General features: G+C 40.5%; 1 protein-coding gene across 1 annotated transcript in view; it reads right to left on the bottom strand.

Annotated features, from left to right (window-relative positions):
- LOC134307097 (bromodomain adjacent to zinc finger domain protein 2B-like) overlaps positions 1–18114 on the bottom strand; it is a gene marked incomplete at both ends in the record, with an annotated part of 28023 nt that extends 9909 nt beyond the window's left edge. The window contains 7 exons of the mRNA XM_062990434.1: positions 1476–1763; positions 2737–3385; positions 8766–9305; positions 10035–10238; positions 14878–15062; positions 16147–16302; positions 17914–18114. Of these exons, the coding sequence (XP_062846504.1) occupies positions 1476–1763; positions 2737–3385; positions 8766–9305; positions 10035–10238; positions 14878–15062; positions 16147–16302; positions 17914–18114 (2223 nt within the window). The remainder of the gene's footprint in view (positions 1–1475; positions 1764–2736; positions 3386–8765; positions 9306–10034; positions 10239–14877; positions 15063–16146; positions 16303–17913) is intronic.
- Positions 18115–18695: the final 581 nt, after the last annotated feature.

The raw sequence follows: 18695 nt of genomic DNA, 5'->3' as shown, positions 1-18695 counted from the left end.
GCAAGGACCGTTGAAAATCGGCCAAGCTCAAACCCACTGGCTTGACATGTTGGTTGGATTTGAAAGTATTTTGTTTAACGAATCTCGCTGGCAAGAAAGCCGAAGTCAGCCGAAGTCAGCCAAACAGCCGTAATGAGTGCGAGCCCGCGCCAACAGGTTCAACCAAACACGGCTCTGAGGTTAGCACAAACTATACACACAGTGCTCATTAGCTTGTGCGTTTACACTATCAGCCGGCTCTCGTGCGAATGGGAAATATCAGGATTTAGGGAAATGTGTTTATTTTTTAGATGCCCTATTTGCTCATTATTTTCTGCTATTTTAGAAATCATAGCCTGTGAAACCACATAAGAATTTGCACTTATGTACGGATGAATGATAGAGCAAAACAAACATCAACAAAAAACAACCAAAAGGAAGTAATACAATACTGGAAATATTTAAGTCAGCGGTAAGTGAGGGGAAAATCAGGTTTTGAAAAGTTATTCAATAAACTGGTTTACATGCACTCCCAGTAATCTGATAATGGGAAAACAAAGTGTATGTTTCAGTAAAAAGATCACCTTCAGTAGAATGTCTATTTTCCAAGTCAAATTCTAAAATTAATCCTGTAGAAAGCAAGTAATTAAGCATTCGTTTTCACTCTTGTACCCTGGTCAGGGTCACAGTGGGTCCAGAACCACTGAGTGCAAGGCAGAAAGACACTCTGGATGAAGCATTAATTACTGGTCAAACACAGGGGCAATATTAAGTAGCCATTTCACCTTTTTTATGCCTTTGGAAGGTAAGAGGGGTGCCCAAGGACACGAGGACAACACGATCATATCGTCTGGTTCACATTGTTTCTGAAGCAGCCTCTAAGCCTTTGGGGACGTTAAGCTCTCATGAGAGCAGTCTGTAGGAACTACAGTGGCATGTACAGAGTCCCGACCTCAATCACATTAAACCTTTGGGATGAATTGGAACATCAATTGAAAACCAGGTTATGGTCACCCAAGATGACAGAAGCACTGAATGGTTTACATCAACAGTGTCTTTAGGTGCTCAGTGTCCTTCTAGCATCTTCTAATTAATGGCTGATCTGTTTTTGGTGGTTCTTGGATTAAGTCTGAGAACTAAGAGAAATTTTGTAGTCAGTGTTATTTTAATGGGCACAGAGATGTCACCATCCACAGTCAATCAAAAAATACTTGTTTCCTTTTCTTGCAGCCAATCTAAAGATGCTCAGTTTTCCTGTGCACTCTTTACACCAGCCAGTGGCAGATTCTTAAAGAGAGTATCTGCTTGTACTGTAGACCAGGCTGCTTGGCTAATCGGCTGGCGCCTCAGCAATGAGCCAATACCATGTTCAGCTTCTGCTAAGCAACCAGCCAGAGTGATGGCACCACTAAGACTCAAAGTCAAGAAATAAGACTCCACTTAGTCACATAAAGTTGGAGATCTGCCCTGACACGCATGTCCTTTAGCGCAGTTACCTGGGGACGTGCCGACTGAATAAGACGAGGATGGTGAGCTGTGATAGGTCAAGGCACCAGAGCTGCTGAAGATGGTGGGCATGGCCATGCTGGAGGGTTTAATGACTTGAAGGTTTAGCGGCGAGCAGTCAGGCAGGCCGTAATTGGTGGAGGAAGCGAGCAGGGGCAGGTCCCTGCTGAGCTTCAAAGGCGTCCTCTCTCCATCTGTCTCCGTCTCTGTCGTGTCCCTGTTTTTCCTATTACCGCTTGCAGAGCCGTTCAGCTCGCTGTCCGAGTTACTGTCTGATTCTAGAGAGGTAAAGGAAAAATAAAGCGTTTCGGATTATGAAATGGCAGCTCTAGTTGTTTTTACATTTACAGGCTGGCATACAAAAAGCATTCTGCTCACTGACAGTCTGATACTGTATTCTGACAGATCCCACCTCTTCCCTGAGATTAGTTCCACCTTCTATTAGTCCGCACTAGGATTTGACAATAGTCGAACAGAGGAGACAATAACAGACAGCTGAAAAGTCGGATCACTGAACGAGGACGATGAATATCCAGCAAAGAAGATCTGACAGAATGTGGGTGGATAAACAAGCGAGGCATGTTGGGTGCTTTTTTTTTGTGCTACTTTGCTATGACTGCAATTTGGAGGTAAACAACTAGTTGAAAGTGTCCTAAATAAACGTATATAGGTTTTCTCCATCTCACTTAAGTACAGATTCATGGTAAGATCACATACAGCTGAGGCCAAATGTTTACATACACTTAAAAGAGACCATGTGTGCCACTGTAATTTGACTGAAAAACTTGACTGAGTGACTCAGTTAATATAAATATGGCTACCTTGACCCTACCCGAAAATTTTAACACCCACTAAATGCTACAAAATAAACTTTATATCACCACACTGTTCTAAAATCCCCATTTTAAATTCTGAATTAAAGCTTGCTGTACTGTTGACAGTGTTGTGTATGTTCTATAAGCCTCTAATTTATGCCAGCCCCCTTTTTTTGTAGTTTTTTAATTACAGCTTTGAACTTTGACTGTGTATATAACTATATGTTAAATTATGTAACCAAATAAGTCTTATGTAACATTATTGGTACTGAGAAGTTTAATAAAATAAATTCTGTGTACTATCTAAACACATAAAACATTCAAATAATTTAAAATTTGCATTTATGTAAAAAAAAGTTTAGAACTGTAAAAATGGCCACTTTGTGTTTTTTTCACATATTAACAGAACAAAGTCTCTGTATTTTGTCTTCCATACCTGACAGACTGTCGTCTTCATCCTCCTCATCCTCATCTTCATCATCCATATCATCCTCCTCATCGTCGTCATCATCCTCGGCCGACTCGTCGGAGTCCTTCTTGCCTGGGGTCTTCTGCTCTGCCCCGCCCTGATTGTACAGCTCAACGAGAGACTGGACCAGGTGCTTCTGAGAAACGTCCTTCCAGGCCTCCAGGGCTCTGGGCGTCTTGTTTTTGCGAGAGGGACGTGGCCTCGCCGGGAGGGCAGAGGCGGACCCCGGGGTGGCCGTCGAGGCGGTCGGGGGGGTCGTCGCAGCCGTGTCCTTTCTGCCACCTGTGCTCAGGTTGACGGGCAGGTCGGAGCGAGTTTTGGTGGTGAGTGCGAGCGGTGCATCCTGGGTGGAGCTCTGGATCACACCGTTGGCGTGGCTCAGGCCCAGGAGAGTCTGCGAGAGGAGGAGGTTAGGTGATGCAGGGACGCCCTGTGCAGTGGGTGGCTTGGTGCGACCCGACGTGATTTTGGAAGGGAGAAGTGTGGAGGAGGAAGAAGACAGAGGCAAAGGTGAGGAGGAAGAAGAGGATATTATTCCAGAGCTTTGTGAGGTTTTGTAGAGGTCCTGCTGCTTTTTCAGCTGGAGTGGAAACTCCTGGTCTTGTGTGTGTAAGGACTGAGGAGAAAGAAAAAAAAACAATGTCAGACTTAAATAACGTGAGTGACAAAGATGAGATAAAATACATTAAAGAAGTGAGGATGATAAAAATATAGAGACTAGGATGGTAGGATTGAAGTGGTAATTGCTCTGGTTGTCATGTGGCATAAGTGCTGATGGCGAGAATGTGTGTGAGTGTGTTGAAACACAATCCTGCTTGCAACGTGACTCACTTTGGCTCCTCATCAACTCTGGGAAACAAAAGAGTCCAAAGTAGATATTCACCATCATAGCGCCTCTGATTACCAGTAGCATAAGCCCAGGAACACACTGTATACTGAGTGTGGTTCGTTCAATGGCTCCACAATTCTTTTGCTTGGGCTGAGTTTCTTATCTTCTTTCAGTAAATACATGTTTGACGTCTAAATGGTAATTTTGAATAAATGAAACCAAAAGCAGAGCCTAATATCAAACTGTTCAGCACAATAGCAGCCTAATAAAACCACTTTAGCCGATTATGAGGAGGGGAAAAGGGGTATTAGGCTTTTCAGCTGTCATTTTCTGCTCACAAAAGAAGGGGTTGGAAAACCCATTTTTGGCACTTATTTACCAGAATCTAGGCTTAAAACTGAATCAAATGCTTGTTTAGTCTGTTGTAAATTTAACTGAGCTATATACAATAACAAACTGCAATAAACTATAATTAACTGATTAATAATTCATTTGTAACTAATCTATAGGTGCAAATTAAATCATAATATTTTTTATTAAAAATACCATGAAACAATCTGAGCACAGATTGAAACACAAATGTTGCCAGCCTGAGAAAACATCTAAAACACAGAGCCAGACTGGCTTGTTCACATTTATCCTGCTAAGCATGGTACAGACACTCCCTCAAGAGCTCTCTCCTCACAAATAAAAACATGACGGACTAACTTGAATTAAATTATTAATAAATGGGAAATAAGCGCAATCTGCTACTGTAGCCCATTATGTACTTTAGTAATGATTCAAGACATCCGAGTATGCTGTTTACATGAGCATCTGACAAGTGCTAAATTCTGATCAAGATTGAATTAACAGTGTGCATATAAAAGCACTCATTAACACCTCCACCTACCAAGCCAGGTGACAAAGAAGAAAACCCAATTATACCGATAAGTACTTATTTAGAAAAGCCCCTACTTTAGCCTGTCTCTTTAAATACCCCCATTTTTCACACTGTCTTACACGCTATATCACTCTCTTACTTTCTTTCTCTTTCTCCCTTGCTGTCTCTGACCTTTTCAACCAGGCTGGTCAATAAAAAGAGACAGATACTGAATACCAACTGTGCTTTGTAACCTGTAATATAAATCAATACAAAGATCTACATAGAATGTGTTCAGGCTGATAGATTATATATGGATGGACGGATGGATGGATGGATAAATGGATGGCTGGATAAATGGATAAATTAATGGGTGGATAAATGGATAGATGGATGGATGGATAAATGAATGGATGGATAAATGGATGGATGGATAAATGGATGGATGGATAAATGGATAAATGGATGGATGGATGGATGGATAAATGAATGGATGGATGGATAAATGGATAAATGGATGGATGGATAAATGGATGGATGGATGGATGGATAAATGGATAAATGGATGGATGGATAAATGGATAAATGGATGGATGGATAAATGAATGGATGGATAAATGGATAAATGGATGGATGGATAAATGGATAAATGGATGAATGGATAAATGAATGGATGGATAAATGGATGGCTGGATAAATGGATAAATGGATGGATGGATGGATAAATGGATAAATGGATGGATAAATGGATAAATGGATGGATGGATGGATAAATGGATAAATGGATGGATAAATGGATGGATAAATGGATGGATAAATGGATAAATGAATGGATGGATAAATGGATGGATGGATGGATAAATGAATGGATGGATAAATGGATGGCTGGATAAATGGATGAATGGATGGCTGGATAAATGGATAAATGAATGGATGGATAAATGGATAAATGGATGGATGGATAAATGGATAAATGGATGGATGGATAAATGGATAAATGGATGGATGGATAAATGGATAAATGGATGGATGGATAAATGGATAAATGGATAAATGAATGGATGGGTAAATGGATGGCTGGATGAATGGATAAATGAATGGATGGATAAATGGATGGCTGGATAAATGGATGAATGGATAAATGGATAAATGAATGGATGGATAAATGGATGGCTGGATGAATGGATAAATGGATAAATGAATGGATGGATAAATGGATGGCTGGATGAATGGATAAATGAATGGATGGATAAATGGATAGATGGATAAATGGATAAATGGATAAATGAATGGATGGATAAATTGAATGGATGGATAAATGGATGGATGGATAAATGGATAAATGGATAAATGGATGGATGGATAAATGGATAAATGGATAAATGAATGGATGGATAAATGGATAAATGGATAAATGAATGGATGGATAAATGAATGGATGGATAAATGGATAAATGGATAAATGAATGGATGGATAAATGGATGGCTGGATGAATGGATAAATGAATGGATGGATAAATGGATAAATGAATGGATGGATAAATGGATGGCTGGATGAATGGATAAATGAATGGATGGATAAATGGATAAATGGATGGATGGATAAATGGATAAATGGATAAATGCATGGATGGATAAATGGATAAATGGATAAATGAATGGATGGATAAATGGATAAATGAATGGATGGATAAATGGATGGCTGGATGAATGGATAAATGAATGGATGGATAAATGGATAAATGAATGGATGGATAAATGGATGGCTGGATGAATGGATAAATGAATGGATGGATAAATGGATAAATGGATGGATGGATAAATGGATAAATGCATGGATGGATAAATGGATAAATGGATAAATGAATGGATGGATCAATGGATAAATGGATAAATGGATAAATGAATGGATGGATAAATGGATGGCTGGATGAATGGATAAATGAATGGATGGATAAATGGATAGATGGATAAATGGATAGATGGATAAATGGATAGATGGATAAATGAATGGATGGATAAATGGATAAATGGATGGATGGATAAATGGATAAATGGATAAATGAATGGATGGATAAATGGATAAATGGATGGATGGATAAATGGATAAATGAATGGATGGATAAATGGATAAATGAATGGATGGATAAATGGATGGATGGATAAATGGATGGATGGATAAATGGATAAATGGATGGATGGATAAATGGATAAATGGATAAATGGATAAATGGATGGATGGATAAATGGATAGATGGATGGATGGATAAATGGATGGATGGATAAATGGATAAATGGATAAATGAATGGATGGATAAATGGATAAATGGATGGATGGATAAATGGATAAATGGATAAATGAATGGATGGATAAATGGATAAATGGATAAATGAATGGATGAATGGATGGATAAATGGATGGATGGATAAATGGATGGATGGATAAATGGATAAATGGATGGATGGATAAATGGATAAATGGATAAATGAATGGATGAATGGATGGATAAATGGATGGATGGATAAATGGATGGATGGATAAATGGATAAATGGATGGATGGATAAATGGATAAATGGATAAATGGATGGATGGATAAATGGATAAATGGATGGATGGATAAATGGATGAATGGATAAATGGATGGATGGATAAATGGATAAATGGATGAATGGATAAATGAATGGATGGATAAATGGATAAATGGATGGATGGATTAATGGATAGATGGATAAATGGATGGATGGATGAAAGGATGGATGGATAAATGGATGGATGGATGAAAGGATGGATGGATACATGGATGGATGGATGAAAGGATGGATGGATACATGGATGGATGGATGAAAGGATGGATGGATAAATGGATGGATAGATGAAAGGATGGATGGATACATGGATGGATGGATGAAAGGATGGATGGATACATGGATGGATGGATGAAAGGATGGATGGATACATGGATGGATGGATGAAAGGATGGATGGATAAATGGATGGATGGATGAAAGGATGGCTGGATACATGGATGGATAGATGAAAGGATGGATGGATAAATGGATGGATGGATGAAAGGATGGATGGATACATGGATGGATGGATGAAAGGATGGATGGATACATGGATGGATGGATGAAAGGATGGATGGATAAATGGATGGATGGATGAAAGGATGGATGGATACATGGATGGATGGATGAAAGGATGGATGGATACATGGATGGATAGATGGATATGTAGGTAGCTAGGTATATAAGTAAATAAGATATAGATCATTAATTCAATATCTGATAATGTCATGGCTTAAAGTCCAGGAGAGCATAACTTTCTGTAATCAGACTCAATTAATAGGTGTAAAAATGCAACTAATTCAAAGGAATAACATGTAAAAAATGAAGGCGCATTTCTAAATAAACTTGTTTTTCAAATTATAAGCAGGGTCTGGAGTCTTTTACAAAAAGATCCTATTACAAATGTGCAGTTTACAAAATGCATCTTCTCTTTAATCAGCAAGTAAAGGAAGCATCTGATGTGTAGGAAACATAAAAGATGGCATGATAAAAATCTCAAATTGGATTGAATCACTTTCCAGTCAGTGAAGTACATTTAAAGAAGCTATGCTGAAAGAATTACAGTCCCTGTTCATCAGTCACAGAGCTAAAAGCAGAGGAGGCCACGACTGGCACAGCTTAGTTATGAATAGCTTAGGTAGACAATCACAGTAGATCTTATTTACTTACATCTGTCTTTAAAAAGTAGTGACTGTTTCAATTGAATGAACTGAAAGAGGCTGAGCTGCTGTTGAATTGATTTGTCAGACAGAACCTTGAAACTATTTACTATACGTAAACACCAACCACTTCATTACGTACCTCGTACATACTTTTATTGGCTATTTTAAGAGCCACACTGTTTATATAGTTGCACTGTGTGGACATACAATTACTGACTGCAGCTTATCTGTTGGGCTGTACTCTTTAAGTATTGATGGAAGGGAACCTGGATAGGACCCTGGAGTGTGTGTTGAAAATGTTGGTAGTATGACCTGTAGTGAATGAGTGTATCAGGTACAGCAGTGTTGTTGGGATTTTTAATTAATTTAACAATAGTTGGTGTAAGGCACCCATTCTGCAATTAGGAGGCGTGGCCTTATTTCTACTTGTTTTGACCAATTAAAGGACGTTTAATATTTCCTTTCTGATCACATTTTCATAAAAGCATATATACTGTGATAGAAAGTCATATAAAAACAAAGTTAGATAAAATTCAGGCCACATGGCCCACCCATTTTAAGGCATCGCACCCACCTGTTTCAGTCTGAAGTCAGCAATTTGAGACAGTGAGCTCTCCAATCGCTTTCTGCCTCTCAGCGTGTCCAGTTGCGGCACCTGCTGCTTGCGAGACGAGCCCAGAGCCCGCGCCCTGGGGGAGGGACTCAAAGGGGGAGGTTTGGGTGAGGAGGAAAGAGGAATGGGTTTGGGTGGGGAAGGGACTGATAACGGCTTGGGGGAGGAGCAAAGTGAAAGTGAGAGTGGCTGATGAGAGGAAACGGCCAACGGTAAGGGAGGGGAGGAGCTGAGTTGCTGAGGGGAGGATCCAAAGTGATCTGGGGAGGAGTCATGCTGCGGCTGGGCAATCAGTGTTAGCGGTTTGGCACTTATGGCCAGGCCGGTAGACTGAATGACGCTGGTGGGTTGTGCCACAGCGTCTCTGGCTATGGAGACTGGCAGGATAAGAGGTGAGAAGTGAGACAGGGCGTCTAAGTGGGCACTGCCCTCCCGGAGGTCCCAGGACTGGACAGGTTTGGCAAGTCCCTTTTTATTGGGCCTGAGGTTAGGTGAAGCAATCTGGGAAGAAAGCAGAGTGAAGACATGGCTTCTGTTAGAGAAGAGTCAACTATCTACAAATAATTTTACATTTATGATTTATTACTGGAATACCAGCAATACAAAGCCACTTTCTGCGGCTGTGCCACATAATGATTACAGACGTCTTCCACTAACATAAGATTAAAGATACAGAGCACATGCATGCTCAAAAATTGTACGTATCCCCCAAAAATACTTTAATACGTCTTCAAATAGTCTATCATAGTGTAAAGACTTAAACTCTAGATTTTTACTCCACAAAGTATTCCTCTAAACAGGTAATGTATCAGTTTTCTCATTCTTTTATCGCTGCTGCCACACCCACACCGATCGAGAAAAGCCCTGTCTTTTCACCTGACAGGGACAGGGTCTAACAGAGCACAGTATCGCGTGCGAAGCCCAACGCACCACCATCTATGGTCAGCTACCCCCATGCAGGCATCTTAAAAGGTCAGCAGAGGCTGCACTTACACCAGCAACAGTCAGCCCATGTCCCTCCCCTTACAGACACACAACCAATCATGTGTCACGTGGCACCAAACCTGAGATTCAAACTTGAAAATTTGGGATCCCAGCATAGGTGGGTGAGTGATAGGAACCAACCCAGTATTTACCTTGAATGGTACTAGGTCTGAAGCCGGGAATTTTTTATCAGTACACATGGGGCTTAAGTAGAAGGATGACAAAAGACACCAATACAATAATCACCTTTGCTGTTTTCTTCTTCTGCCGTTCCTTTTCAGAATCAGACTCTTCACTGTCTTTACTCTGATCATCGTCATCGTCGTCATCGTCATCCTCACCGAGGTCGTCCAAGTCACTGCTGCTGACTCCTTCAATATCACTGTCCAGAGACGAGCCTGATTCACTGTCACTCACTGCCGAGCCGTCACCCAGTTTCTTACGAGCTTTCTGCAGTAACCAACAAACACATCAACAATCAGTCATCTGTACCATACGCTACATGATTCGGTTACAAAGCAAGCAGGATGTGACTGATTTGTTTTTTCATTTCATTAAAGCAGCATCATATATAGAAGTTTTCATTTACGTCCCAGCTCTTTATGAATATCTAATGAGACTGGATTCTGAACTGAGCCAGCAAAGCAAAGCCTTAGACTGATACATTAACGTGAAATTCAATTCAAAACACTGCGACAGCTGCTTTACAACATCATCACATGCTGCATTCCTGTAATGTGCAAAACAAGAGCTGCTTGCTGTGATCTTAGATGTTTTAAATAGAATTTTCCTGTAGGCACTGACAGCCGCACATATATTTTTTTGGGCCTGTTACAGCACTAAAATCCATGAGATGTTGTAATGAAGACGTATGCAGTTAAATACAATTAAAGCGAATAAGCACACCTAGCAGAGCATATATTCATGTTTTTGGTTATTCAGGTAATTTACTGTCTTTCAGTATACACTCCGGGGCTCCATTTGCAATGCAGGTAAAAGCGACCCACATCTGATCTTTTTGCTTATGCAACCCAGATTTGTCATTATAATGAACATTATCAGAAGCTCTGTGCTGTGTGCTTGTACAGCTACTGAATGTGAAAATCGTCATTTTATCACGTAGAGTTGATGCTTACTTATTGCTGATGTTTAGCTGGATTTCTTTGGATAAATCTCTGCAAAGAAAAAAAAGCCTGGAATGCCTGGTTGCCTGTTTGGAATTCTTTTATTACAACATTAACTTATGAAAGTAAAATAAATGATATACACAAATTATAGGTACATGCATACACTAAAGTACGCATTAGAGAATTTTAGCCAAAGAAATCGGAATAAATCCAGGGTCCTGTGCACGGGTTGTTTAAAAATCTAATTTATTCATATTAGTGTTGGATACAGAGCGCATTTGCATTTAATGCACCCTGACAATACAATCCAACCAAAATAATCAGAATTTACTAGAAAAGCTGGTCTCCTGGGGCAAGACTTATCTCTGTTAAGATAGTCTCAAAGATGGGTGGAAATGAAGCGTCATTGGGCCGGATGGGGACACATTTCTTGAAGTTCTTGACCCGATTAAGGTGAAACTTAAACTAATAACAGCTGTTACAAGCAAGCTGTTTTGGTTGTTTGTTTGAATGTGTAACTTCATGTCAACACACCAATTAGACATGAACATGGCATCAGTCTATAGTCTTTGTCAATTAATGTTTTGTTCTGTTGGTGTGTAGATGCATGTTTTCAGTTTTATATTTGTGAAGAGCTTAATTACTGTTCCTGCTTTGGGTTGGTTGAATATTTCTATTTAGTGGTTGGGGGATGGATAGCTTTTGGCACTTTTGTATGTACGAGCGAGCTGTGCTTTATATTGCACACCACTGTGCTAAATAGTATGCCTAATTAATGAACTGTGAAAAGCATAGTTCCACACTTAGTAGCACACAGGATGCAGTTTGGCATGCAGGCAGAAAATAACTTGTAAACAATGTCCTTTTGAGTGAAAAACACAGACGAAATTAGTAATGTGTGAAGTTATGTTTCACAAGTGAGGTAAAACAATGCAATAAAAAGAATATTTTATGGCTTTAAATGCACACAGCACTGTGGAATTAGATAAAACTTTAGTGCTGGATTGGATGTAAAAGTAAATAACAAAACCGAGGCACCCATACGAAGTAATGCAAAAATGTTAAACCCCAAAAACCTGATCAACTTCATTGTTATACATATGCTCATTTTACATGTAATGACTGGAACACATACTAAACAGGGGCATGTGTAGCACTGTGTTACCTCACCTCTATTTTAAAATCATTCTGTAATCTGTTTAGGAACACCTACTCCTGCTTGATACACTTCAGCTACTTAATTTTCCAGGTTTCTTTGTTGTTGTATATTGTGCTTCATAATGTTCTGCATGTTTTCAATTCGAGTCAGGTCTGAACTTGGATAGATGGCTGCATATGTTGCTCCAAAATTAATGAGCAGTGGTAGCTCAGCTTTTAAGGTGCTGGACTAGTAATCAGAAGGTTGCTGGTTCAAGCCCCACCACCACCAAGTTGCCACTGTTGGGCCCCTGAGCAAGGACCTTAACCCTTAATTGCATACAATTGTGAATTGTAAGTCGCTTTGGATAAAAGTGTCTGCTAAATGGCACAAATGTAAATGTAATAGCACCTTTACAGATGTGCTAATTATGCAAATTTTTTAAAACTTTGTGACTAACAATTGGGACAGTCCTTCTCCTTCTTACACTATTTGAAGGGTGGACAGGTCAAATGAGTCCATCTTAGATTGGATGTTCAACTTGCATGTACTTGATGTTGAGTCATGTGTTTGTAGATGTAGCAATAAACTGCTTTTACTGACAAACAATAAGTCCCAGGCTCCATGTGATTACATTCATTACAGAAGCATGTTGGTTTGGTATGCAGTGCCATCTGAGGGATCATAAAACATGTTTCAGCCTTGCTTGTTACACACAATTATTTATTCCAAATCTTTAAATGTTTTGTAGACTTTTTTTGTATAAATCTTGATCATTCATCCTTGCTTGTTAATATCTGAGCCTTTAGTTAACGAGCTTTAATGAACCCATCATGGCCAAATCTTTATCATGTTAAAGCTACAGCCCCTGCCTGTAAGGTTCCCTTCAATGCTATACACCTGCTGTTGCATGTGACAGTGATAGCCTAGGGGGTAGTAGGTGGGCTACCAAACGGAAAATTGTGGGTTCAAATCCCGGCTCTGCCACTGTTGGACCATTGAGCAAGGCCCCTAACCCTCTCGGCTCTGACCCCAGCTTCCAAACAAGCTGTGATATGAGGAAAAAAACATTTCATTGCACTGTACATGTGAATATGTACAGTGTATCACAAAAGTGAGTACACCCCTCACATTTCTGCAGATATTTAAGTATATCTTTTCATGGGACAACACTGACAAAATGACACTTTGACACAATGAAAAGTAGTCTGTGTGCAGCTTATATAACAGTGTAAATTTATTCTTCCCTCAAAATAACTCAATATACAGCCATTAATGTCTAAACCACCGGCAACAAAAGTGAGTACACCCCTAAGAGACTACACCCCTAAATGTCCAAATTGAGCACTGCTTGTCATTTTCCCTCCAAAATGTCATGTGATTTGTTAGTGTTACTAGGTCTCAGGTGTGCATAGGAAGCAGGTGTGTTCAATTTAGTAGTACAGCTCTCACACTCTCTCATACTGGTCACTGAAAGTTCCAACATGGCACCTCATGGCAAAGAACTCTCTGAGGATCTTAAAAGACGAATTGTTGCGCTACATGAAGATGGCCAAGGCTACAAGAAGATGGCCAACACCCTGAAACTGAGCTGCAGCACAGTGGCCAAGATCATCCAGCGTTTTAAAAGAGCAGGGTCAACTCAGAACAGACCTCGCGTTGGTCGTCCAAAGAAGCTGAGTGCACGTGCTCAGCGTCACATCCAACTGCTGTCTTTGAAAGATAGGCGCAGGAGTGCTGTCAGCATTGCTGCAGAGATTGAAAAGGTGGGGGGTCAGCCTGTCAGTGCTCAGACCATACGCCGCACACTACATCAAATTGGTCTGCATGGCTGTCACCCCAGAAGGAAGCCTCTTCTGAAGTCTCTACACAAGAAAGCCCGCAAACAGTTTGCTGAAGACATGTCAACAAAGGACATGGATTACTGGAACCATGTCCTATGGTCTGATGAGACCAAGATTCATTTGTTTGGTTCAGATGGTCTCAAGCATGTGTGGCGGCAATCAGGTGAGGAGTACAAAGATAAGTGTGTCATGCCTACAGTCAAGCATGGTGGTGGGAATGCCATGGTCTGGGGCTGCATGAGTGCAGCAGGTGTTGGGGAGTTACATTTCATTGAGGGACACATGAACTCCAATATGTACTGTGAAATACTGAAGCAGAGCATGATCCCCTCCCTCCGGAAACTGGGTCGCAGGGCAGTGTTCCAGCATGATAATGACCCCAAACACACCTCTAAGACGACCACTGCTTTATTGAAGAGGCTGAGGGTAAAGGTGATGGACTGGCCAAGCATGTCTCCAGACCTAAACCCAATAGAACATCTTTGGGGCATCCTCAAGCGGAAGGTGGAGGAGCGCAAAGTCTCGAATATCCGCCAGCTCCGTGATGTCGTCATGGAGGAGTGGAAAAGCATTCCAGTGGCAACCTGTGAAGCTCTGGTAAACTCCATGCCCAGGAGAGTTAAGGCAGTTCTGGGAAATAATGGTGGCCACACAAAATATTGACACTTCAGGAACTTTCACTAAGGGGTGTACTCACTTTTGTTGCCGGTGGTTTAGACATTAATGGCTGTATATTGAGTTATTTTGAGGGAAGAATAAATTTACACTGTTATATAAGCTGCACACAGACTACTTTTCATTGTGTCAAAGTGTCATTTTGTCAGTGTTGTCCCATGAAAAGATATACTTAAATATCTGCAGAAATGTGAGGGGTGTACTCACTTTTGTGATACACTGTATATATGACAAATACAGAATTCCATCAGCATGGTCAATTCTGTAGCCTACTAAGTTGTAGACGTCTTGTGTTATGATTTTACCTTCTCTTTTGGTTTCTGCGAGGGTTTCTCCTGCAGCTCTCCTGTGCTGTTGTTGTGATGAGAGGCTTTGCGGGCACGGGGCTTGACGCTGGGTGTGCGAAGAGTGGGCGAGGGTGACCCATACACACTGCCTTTAGCCATCAGAGGAGAGACCACATTCCCATTCAATGCTCCATTAACACCAGCTAAATACAAAATGAACACAAGATACACGTGTCAAAGAAAGATTAGTAACGTCATTAGAAGTTTGACTGATTTCATTAATGATCATTTGACTGATATAGTGGTTTGTCTGTCACTCACACACTCATAAATGTAGCCAAAATTTGAGATTTGTAGTAATTTAACTAAATATAGCTGGGAACTATTACAGTAGTTATGTGGTTATGTTTTAAAAACTTGGAGCAATGTTGGTCCACTATTTACATTTGTAACATTTAGCAGGTGCTTTTACCCAAATCTAAGTAATTGCGGGTTGAGGACCTTGCTCAAGGGCCAAAATGTAGCAACCTGGTAGATGTGGGGCTTGAACCAGCGACTCCTCCAATTACTAGCCCAGTACCTCAACCACTGTCCATTACTCTTTACATAATCCTTTATATCCTGTCCGATTAGTTGGGGAGCATTTGATGTACAGCAGTGTTCATGCCTCATAATGGATGTTTGATGAGAATACAATCAGGACACTGAACTCTTATTAAATGATGAACTTCTATTCCAGCTGTCAGGTGCTGATTCATTTACAGCACACCTGGGCATTGTATGGCCCCCGGGTCACATCCGGCCCTTTGACTGTACCCAACCGGCCCACATGAGGTCAGTGGTCATTAGAAATCAGATGTAAATAGGTGTGCATCATAGATGCAATACAAAGGCAGTGTTTTTATTTTGAAGCTATATATATATATACACATATACTGCTATATTTTTTCAATGTCTTACAGCATGTATGGAAGTCATGTTAACTAAGAATCAGGTAGACACTATTATGGCTACAGCATTACATGAATAATAAAAAGCTAGAATGACACTGATAACTTTACATATGATGATAATTGCTACATATTTCACAGAATGGTTAAAACCTTAAGAGAAACTGACTAATTGCTGACCATTATTTCAATTAGTCACCATAACAATGAGCTACTTTGCAATTTCAGCCCTATTACTGACATTATTTTCATGTCAACTTGAGGTCACATTACCATACCAGTCTAATAAAAGGTCTGCACATTTTCTAAGCACCAAGGGTCTGTCTGTGTTGCTCACCTTTTGAGCCCTGCCTGCTTTTGCTCAGGGTTTTAGAAGTGTAAGGTGAGGCCTCGTGGTTCAGAAGAGGAGGGGCAAACAGCGGAGGCAGACTGAGAAATGGGGGGAAGAAGGCTGCAGCATTACGTCCATGAGCTTCAGCTGCTCTCCACCAATCTGTGGGACGGAATTCCATATTAGTCTGGGTTTGATTCATTATATTTTGAGCAACTTATTTAACAGTAGCTATAAACACTAATAAGCACAAGTTAATATTGGGAATATTAGCGTTACATAACCACTAATAACATAACTCTTTATTTTGGACACAGGTAGAAACCAGTGGGATTTTAGTGTTTTTGTCTTTGTTTATGTTATTAAATTCTCTTTGATTTGTTTGCAAGTTTTTAGGGATCTAGTCACTCTAACAATTAAAACATTGAAGACTAAACAGTCATATTACTACTTACAATTACCTCCCAAAGACATTTATTATTTATTTACATAAAAACCTGTAGAGCTAGATTTTGCTTTAAATAAAGTCTTCATCATTTGATTGATGCATCAAAAGAATAAAGAAAATAAATAATGAAGTATTTTAGAGTAGCAGAATATGTCACAATTATTCAACCACTACATAATACTGACTCCACACCACATGCCACTCTTTTTCTACTTTATTTATGCATTTTCTCCCATTTTCTCCCCAATTTAGCGTAGTCAATTTGTCTTCCGCTGCTGGGGGATCCCTGATCGCAGTCGAGGTGGGTATATTGCTGCTCACACCTCCTCTGACCCGCGTGCAGCCCTTAGCGAAACCCTTTTTCACTTATGCACTCTGCACAGGCACCTCTCTATCTGCCAATCAGGGTCCCTACACAGCGTTTGAAGACCCCACCCACATAGTCCGGTCATCCTGCCCTAGCAAAACCGTGTCTGCTGCAGGCACTGCCTGCTAGATGGCACCCAGCAGACCGGTGGCAACGCCGAGTTTCAAACTGAGGAGTTCAGAATCTTGGTGTGCTAGCAGAATATCCCGCTGGCCACCTGGGCGCCTCCACATGCCACTCTTGACCAAGAAGCACAAGGCAGATTGATTGAAATATGCCAGAATTAATTTGTATAGACCTGTAGAGTTCTGGAACACAGATCTTTGGAGTGACAAATCAAAACTGGAACTGTTTAGCCATATGGGCCAGAATTTGTTTATGAGCAGAAGGATACTGTCCCCACGGTCAAGCTTGGATGTGGGTCAGTGATGACGTGGGGATGTTTTTCTGCTGCAGGAACTGGCGATGTTGACTGAACTCAAATTAGCAGGGCATTTTGTGGAGGGATGTTATGCCTTCTATGGTGAACCTTGGTGATAACTGGACTCTCCAGCAAAACAATGATCCCAAGCACATTTCCAGGTCAACTAAAGCTTGGTTAAGGAATTGAAATATCCTGGAGTGACCTTCTTGGTCTCCAGATTTAAATCCCATAGAAAATAATGTGGTGGCATTTACAGAAAGTAGTTGCAGCATAAAAACCATCAAACCACATGGACATTTGTCAGAAAAACTACATGTTTTTAATTTAAACTCAAAATGATGTCTGTGTGCATATTTATGTAAAAATTAAGTTAGCATTTCTACAATTTAACTAATAATCTAAATCAACAGTGCCACAACATTATAATCAAGTTAAATGTCTGCAGAATTAGTAGCTAATAAAATGCTAAATAATCCATGTTTAATTAAAAACAAACCTTTAGAAGCAAACACAAAAGTCTCTGCATTGGCTCACCTGAGAAAGCCCCTAGTTGTGGGTGTGCTGCCAGAGCTGCAGTGACCCCTAGTGCCCCCAAACCCCCGAACTCAGGGCGTGCTGTGCCAGGAGACAGTAAGCCAAAGGCGGGGTGCGCCATCATGGGGAAGGCACTGGGCACTGAGGTTACAGAGGTTATGCTGAACGGCTGCTCGCTTCCCGCCACCCCAAACAGAGGGCCTGTGTAACACACACACACACACACACACACAATACAGCTTACATTTAGAAATTCCACACATGGTTAAGAGTCCTGTATCATTTAAACCTAAGACCTTTACCACTGTTGTGTTAGCTATGTCAGCAAATTACCAGGATGCACAGTGTGATGTAACACAAAAACCTTCCTGTAGTTACATTTTGCTTTAAATAAAGTCTTTATCAGTTGAATGATGTGTCAAAGTAATAAAGACATTGAATGATGAGGTATTTTAGAGTAGCAGGATATGTCACAATTATTCAACCACTACATTATACTGACTCCACAGCACATGCCACTCTTGACCAAGAAGCACAGAAATACCAGGGCATTTTCTGAAGGGATGTTATGCCTTCTGTGGTGAACCTTGGTAATAACTGGACTCTCCAGCAATTCAATGACCCAAAGCACATCTCCAAGTCAACCAAAGCTTGGTTAAGGAATCAGTCTAGTAACACAAATTCCACACACAGTTTCTTTATTATGATTTTAAAGTCATGTTTTACACTTCGGTTACATTCATGACAGGACAGGTAGTTACTGGTTACACAAGATTCATCAG

This window comes from Trichomycterus rosablanca, unplaced genomic scaffold, assembly GCF_030014385.1.
Source record: "Trichomycterus rosablanca isolate fTriRos1 unplaced genomic scaffold, fTriRos1.hap1 scaffold_254, whole genome shotgun sequence".
NCBI lineage: Eukaryota > Metazoa > Chordata > Actinopteri > Siluriformes > Trichomycteridae > Trichomycterus > Trichomycterus rosablanca.
This window is presented reverse-complemented; position numbering and strand designations above follow the sequence as displayed.